The sequence below is a fragment of the Sinocyclocheilus anshuiensis genome, unplaced genomic scaffold, assembly GCF_001515605.1.
Source record: "Sinocyclocheilus anshuiensis isolate Anshui unplaced genomic scaffold, SAMN03320099.WGS_v1.1 scaffold54, whole genome shotgun sequence".
In the NCBI taxonomy this organism is placed as follows: domain Eukaryota; kingdom Metazoa; phylum Chordata; class Actinopteri; order Cypriniformes; family Cyprinidae; genus Sinocyclocheilus; species Sinocyclocheilus anshuiensis.
In genome coordinates, this window is record NW_015547654.1 from 1,382,304 (window position 1) to 1,388,965 (window position 6,662).

Below are 6,662 nucleotides of genomic sequence, written 5' to 3' on the forward strand. Positions count from 1 at the left end.
AAATATAAAATAAAAAAAAAAACACTTTCAGTTTTAGTACATTTCAGTTTAGTACATAAGCGTACCCTGAGAGTCGGTATGGAGATGAAGATAATGATTGTTCAGTAGTACTACTCTACTACGGTGTAGATTAGCAGTCGGTTTTCTTTAGGCATCTTATAAAGCATTTGGACCTAGAAACAGCGATGTCAGGCTTCAAGTGGATTAAAAGCTATACTGCACACAAAGCACTTACTTCGATCATATCAGCCATGTGTTGTACATGCTGTGCCAGCTCCTGTAACTCCTCATTTTCACTCGTCAGCTGAGCAATCAGTTCATCTTTGGAGTCAATGTCTTTGTGCAACTAATTTTGAAGTGAAGTTAAGAAACAAGTGAACAAAAGGCACCACATTTCTAATCAAACGATTAAAGAACAGCGTTTTTACGACATTAAGAATCATAATTATAGAAATGAGCCTTTTATAAGCAGGAAAAAAAACAAAACAAAGGAAGACACACAACCTTTACTATAGCACAACTTGCTCATCAGCCCTATAGAGAGAAGTAGAGAAGAATGGCTAATCATTAGCAAATTACCCATTGATTAACCTACCTTTTCATTCTCTTGGAGAACACTGAACAGGGCTTTCCGCCTCTCTTCTGCCACCTCCTTCCAGTTCTCCAAACTGGACAGGGCATCATTTACCTCTGATCATGAGCTCATAGGCCTCTTGAGTGACCCCCTCAGGCTGGTTTTCATCCTCTGGACTTGTGGATTTTACAGCCACCTCTGCTTTGACCCTCTTGGAGCCCTTCGCCTGCTCAGCACTCCACATCTTTCTCTTTGGAACCGCTTTGCCATTCTAAACGGGGTGAGACCGTCTTTAACACTATCCATCCAACTAAAGAGTTGACGCTTTGTAACGTCCAAATTGGCAACCACCGCCACGTACCTCAATGATACGCCCAAGTTTCTTATTGACAGCAGACGGCTGAAGGACCTGCAGCGTCCTCCTCCCTGATCCAGATGTTGGTACTACAAGGAACTTCTGAGAAAAGAAAGGCAATCTCAGGGTCCTCAAGTATCAAGTGTCAAAAATATTGAGAATAGAGGCTCATTTCAGCGAGAACAAAAGCTAAGCAACTATCCAAACACACCGTAACAGGCTCCATTCACCTGCCTCAACAATCATTCTTCTCCTCTTACACCCAGTTAAGCTGTCAGTATGAGATGGCAACAAGCGAGGTATCTGAGCAACTCAGCATATCAACAGTTCTAACAAACGCTTGTTTGTGGGAAAGGGGCAGGCCTCACATCAGCTGCATGCTGTAAACACCTCCAATTCCCACGGACAGCAATTGGGCCGCTTGCATTATCTTACTGCAACATTCTTTAACCTGTAATTACTGTGGGAACTCGCCACAGAAGTCTCCTTGTGACCAACTGCAAGTTTGGAGTTGGTTAATGTTTTCGCTTAAAACAGTGACAGACGTTTGCACAGTTACTGGATTTCAACACATGGGCAATGATTAATTTAAAAACAAAGCAAGGTCTGAGTTGAGTTTGTCCTAAATGGGAAATTTGATCAAGTTAAAAGACATTGACGTCATTCTTTCCCTTTTTGAAAATACTCCAGCAGACAATTCAAGTAATCCAAATTTATGAATAATATCTAGGGGTCATTACATGGCCACTATAAAAACCACTAATGACTAGCTTTTAATGGGACATTAATCAGTTTATGGGAGTGTTGCCGGATTCTTCCAAAACCCCATTAATTTAATCACCCAACAGGACACTGGTTCAGCAATCATCTGTTTTGAGTAGTAATTGAATTAATTGCATCTACGAAGCCTAGGGCAAGACATTCTCACATACCTTGATGTTTTCAGAGGGATTCTCTGCATGCTTGGGTCTTCTGATGGAGCTCATGTTTTCACCTAGAAAAGAGTTCAGTAACTTCAGTGGGTTTCATTAGTTGAACGGTCACATTGGGTTCCAGTCACTTTGACTTGGAAATAATTTATTTTCATTCCCCTACACTTTTAGTCTTCCAGTCTACAAATAATTGCTTTTAAGATTCTCTTGATGAGAGAATCACCAAATTTTAGATTCAGCACAGGTTTTACAGCCCTCCTCTTGGAAACACAATTATCCTAAAGGTTTTCAACACGGCAAAAAGTTAACACATGTAGTTGACACACCCATTAGCCTAAAAATAGATTGTAATAGATATAAACTAATAGATTGACAAGACATTTTAAAATTGTTACAGCACGGTACACAGTAGCTGAAACTTCATACAGTCGATTACAAATTAAACGGTTAACGTTGTAACACTAATTGACATCCAAAAGGTTTTAAAACAATAAAAACAGAACTGTGGATTAATTCTCATAACTCATTCGCCACCTATATAACGTTCAAAGACAAATGTTATACTTGTATAACTAAAGGCTGATTTTTAAGTCACAAGCATAGATCAAAAGCGGTGTACGCTAGGCCTCTGTTTGTGTCCAGACCATCGAGCCACACTCGTACAGACTGTACATTTAAAAACACATTGCCATTCCTTAAAAATCAACAAAAAGACTCAACCACTCAACTAAACAAAAGCCAACATAAACCCAGCAAGTCAAAGATGATACTTACGAAAATTGCACGATAAACACAGACTCCTCTTAACAACCCGCTAAAGCACAACAGCTTGGGTGTGAAGAGCGCGCCAATGGCTTAAGTACTGCCTTTGTACCGTCACGTGACTCTGGATTTCGCGCGGATTGAGAGGCTGACATAAACAAACAGCCAACCAAGGGATATTTAATTTCACTATAAGAATATTAGAATTTCTGTCCACTTCACAAAATATTGTCCGTGTTTAAGGTGAGTACTACGCACAATTAAATTATGCGTAAATGATGTATATTTAGTATTATGTGTCATATAATGTTAATTATTTAATACAGTATAGTCGACAATAAAATTGTATTGAATTGATTGAGAAGTTGATTATGTCCGTATCTACACTCAACTTGTCTATCCTCCAAGTTTTGACAGTTTAAGTACCTTTTAATAATTTAATCCACGTTACAACCGACCCCACCTACTGTTTTTACTCGGGTAGTGGTGTAGCTTGTAACAAATAAGTAATCACTGATTTGTAACAGACAAAAATAGGAGTTTTCCACAATAATTATATTTTTCACAATATTTCTGAATAAATACATCAAAAACTCTTTGTGTTATAAATAAGGGAGCAGCATTATATAAAAGTTTGAGACATGTTGTGAAGAAAAGGAAAAACACTAGTCACAGACGTTTAAACAAAACCTATGGTCATGGTCACAACCATAGAGTCACTACACTAGCCTTCATAAACCCGGCTGACAGCAGCACGCGCTCCTCCTCTGTCGCGTGTGCACAGCTGCGTGACGCGCAGCGGCCATTTTGAGTTGTTTGTTCAGCGAGGAGCGCTTGTTATTTTCAAGACAAACGCAGATAAAAGGGCCGAACCAGTCGAAAGAAGCGCTCGAAAGACATTTCACCCTTTCCTTCCATCATTATGGGTCCACCGCGCTGCAGATGCCGCCGTCTGTTACCTGAGAGAACGGAGGACTTCGGTCGGTTTGTCAGTTTATCTTGACATGGCTTATACGGGTGTGTGACGACTGTGGAAAAGCTCGAAAACAAACGGGAGACCATCAAACTAAACCTCCGCCGAGGATCGATCCATGCGGGGCGGGTTTTTGCACTGAGCTTGGTGTATTAAGACGTGTTAGGATTGTTTTGCAGTACTTGCTCGGATCGCAACGGGCTTGGAAGTCAACTCGAGAAAAAAATGGCGAGAAACAATAGTTAACGTTAGCCAACCACGCATCGAAGCCAGTCTCTGCTAGCATCGCGATAACAAACAGAAAACAGGCAAAAAACAAAATGTAAAAGTCGGTTTATTGATGCATACTAGCTTTGAATGCTCTCGTAGATCTCATACTGGATAAAAAAAGAGATGTAGCTCCCTTCAACCAGGTTATTAGTCGGTGGCGCGTGTGTGTGTATTCAGCGTAGCTAGCATTAGTTTGCTAGCCAGCCACAAAATAAAAGCCTCACAATGAAACTCAACCGTGACAGGAGAGCTCGTGGGCCCATTTTATGCCCTTAAATCCCAAGATGTCCAGCAAACTCTGTGTTCTTACTCCGTGCCAAGATCTCATGGCATCTGCATTTCTCTGCCATGGTTGTCTTTCTCACCTGTCATTCAGATGTGCTTTTATGAGACCGTTTATTCAAAGACATGGATACAAGCAAGAGTCAATCCTGGAAGAGCCTTTCCAAAGTCAAATCTCTTGGTCAGCTTTTTAGATAACTTAAACCCAGATTTATTTATCTAAAGACAGGGATCTGTCCCCTCACACACACGGACGCAAACACAAAACTGTCGGTATGGGCTTTCAAACTTACTTGGCCCAAGTGCACTACCCACATTGATTAAAAATGACTTGATTTGGTTTTGCTAACTTTGTTCGTTAATTAAAATTAGTATGTACTGCAGGTAGTGCTTGGTTATAGCTTATTTAGTTTTTAAAAGGGTTTGTAAACCACATAGTCTACTGTCAAGCAAATAAAAAGAGAAAAAAAGTCTGCTTAAGGAAAATAGTACTGTCCGTAACAATGGGAGACCCAAATTCTCGCCGGAATCAAACAAGAAACCGACTCCGTGCCCAGCTACGGAAGAAACGAGAATCTTTGGCCGATCAGTTCGACTTCAAGATCTACATTGCCTTTGTATTTAAGGAAAAGGTACGTTGAATGATTCTGTATGAAGCTGAGAAATTATTGACTGTCTATTATTGTTCTCATATGTCTTTTCCCACTTTTACAGAAAAAGAAGTCTGCACTCTTCGAAGTAGCTGAGGTGGTACCTGTGATGACCAACAACTATGAGGAAAATATCCTTAAAGGCGTGAAGGATTCGAGCTACTCCTTAGAGAGTTCTTTAGAGCTTCTCCAGAAAGATGTGGTGCAGTTACACGCGCCTCGTTACCAGTCGATGCGTAGAGTAAGTGTTGGCACACAGCATGGTTGACTTTCGACATTGTCAGTTGAAGATTAAGCTGCTGTCAGCTGTTTTGCAACCATAATGGTCTGTCTTGTCTAAAAACCCATGTGTCATCATGTTGTTCGATGTCTTTGCTTTTTTGTCTCTCACTGATGTTTCTAAATCTGTACAGGATGTGATAGGTTGTACCCAGGAGATGGACTTTATCCTTTGGCCCCGCAATGATATTGAGAAGATTGTCTGTCTCCTGTTCTCCAGATGGAAAGGGGCTGAACATGAACCATTCAGGCCTGTTCAGGTATGTATATGCAATTTCTGCCAAAAAAAATTGTGGTGCTTGCTTATTATTCCTCGTATTTGAGGTTATGGGCTCGTTCAAACCCTTAACACCAAGTATTCAACATGCACAATAGGCATGAATGATGCATAGAAATCCATTCACAAATTTAATATAGTTACATTTGCTTTTGAACATTTACAGGCCAAGTTCGAGTTTCATCATGGAGACTATGAAAAGCAGATTTTGCATGCTGTTGGTCGGAAGGACAAGGCTGGGATGGTTATGAACAACCCCAATCAGTCTGTCTTTCTCTTTGTGGACAGACAGCACTTACAGGTTGGTTCAATAAAACATTAAATATGAAGGTCCATGGATAATATTTAAGAATGTCATGAGGATTATCAACTTTTTTGTATTAAAGGGGTCATATGATGCGATTTCAATTTTTCCTTTCTCTTTGAAGTGTTACAAGCTCAAAATCGCGATTTGAGCTTGCACGATTTCTAAATCGCTTTATAGCACGATTTTCCGCACCCCGACCTATGCTATCCGAACCAATCAGAATGCAGCGCGCCTAAATGGAACACGAGAACAGAACAGACCGGGCGGGCATACAAACGTAACGCCAGGTTCACACACGCCATCTGTGGTGCGTATTTTTTCCGCGCCCATGTTAATGGATCAGAGCGTACACACTGCACGCGATTGCGGTCCGCCAGTGCGCTCCAGGAGCGGTGTGTCTGCAGCAGTCATGCTGCGATAGTTTCCGCACGGAATCTATTTCTGCTGTGCTGCACGCGCGAAATGTTGTGTTTGTGGTAAACAACCGCTAGGGATGTAACGATTAACCGCGAGCCGGTTAAAAATCGATTCAAATATGTGACGATTCAAATCGGTTGAGATGCTAAACAAATCGCGATACAATTGGAGTAGGAGTTTATATGAATGTATCTCTGAGGGGAACTGACTATCTTTAGAAAAGTTTACGTGGCATTTTCTTTTCATCTTGCCTCTGAACAATGCATATTGGAGCTGATCCGTGCTGGTCGCTGAGGAAATGCATCAACTTCGCGCTGTGGATCGCCGGATCGGCTTTCATCATGGACGAAGCGGAGTCGAATTGTTGAAACAACAATTGACAACCAACCATGTCAATATAAAAAAATTTTCATTTCAATATCAGATAAATTTAAGATTATTCCTGGTGAAACATATGTAAAACATTCTTTTGTCTATTAATAAACACTAAAAACTACAAAGTAAAACTGTGCGATGCACAAAGTAACGGGGTGTTAGTTGTAACACACGTGGTTTGAATATTTATTTTACCATAGTAACATTTA

General features: G+C 40.6%; 2 protein-coding genes across 2 annotated transcripts in view; one reads left to right on the forward strand and one right to left on the reverse strand.

Annotated features, from left to right (window-relative positions):
• gmnn (geminin DNA replication inhibitor) overlaps positions 1 to 2,727 on the reverse strand; it is a 4,791-nt gene extending 2,064 nt beyond the window's left edge. The window contains 6 exon segments of the mRNA XM_016504368.1: positions 236 to 346; positions 596 to 679; positions 681 to 845; positions 936 to 1,031; positions 1,862 to 1,923; positions 2,636 to 2,727. Coding sequence (XP_016359854.1) covers positions 236 to 346; positions 596 to 679; positions 681 to 845; positions 936 to 1,031; positions 1,862 to 1,915 — 510 coding nt within the window. The 5' untranslated portion in view covers positions 1,916 to 1,923; positions 2,636 to 2,727.
• A 637-nt stretch (positions 2,728 to 3,364) lies between these two features.
• The window catches only part of LOC107702127 (uncharacterized protein C6orf62 homolog), a 5,924-nt gene continuing 2,626 nt past the window's right edge, over positions 3,365 to 6,662 (forward strand). The window contains exons 1-4 of the mRNA XM_016504369.1: positions 3,365 to 4,780; positions 4,863 to 5,039; positions 5,212 to 5,337; positions 5,521 to 5,655. Of these exons, the coding sequence (XP_016359855.1) occupies positions 4,652 to 4,780; positions 4,863 to 5,039; positions 5,212 to 5,337; positions 5,521 to 5,655 (567 nt within the window). The 5' untranslated portion in view covers positions 3,365 to 4,651. The remainder of the gene's footprint in view (positions 4,781 to 4,862; positions 5,040 to 5,211; positions 5,338 to 5,520; positions 5,656 to 6,662) is intronic.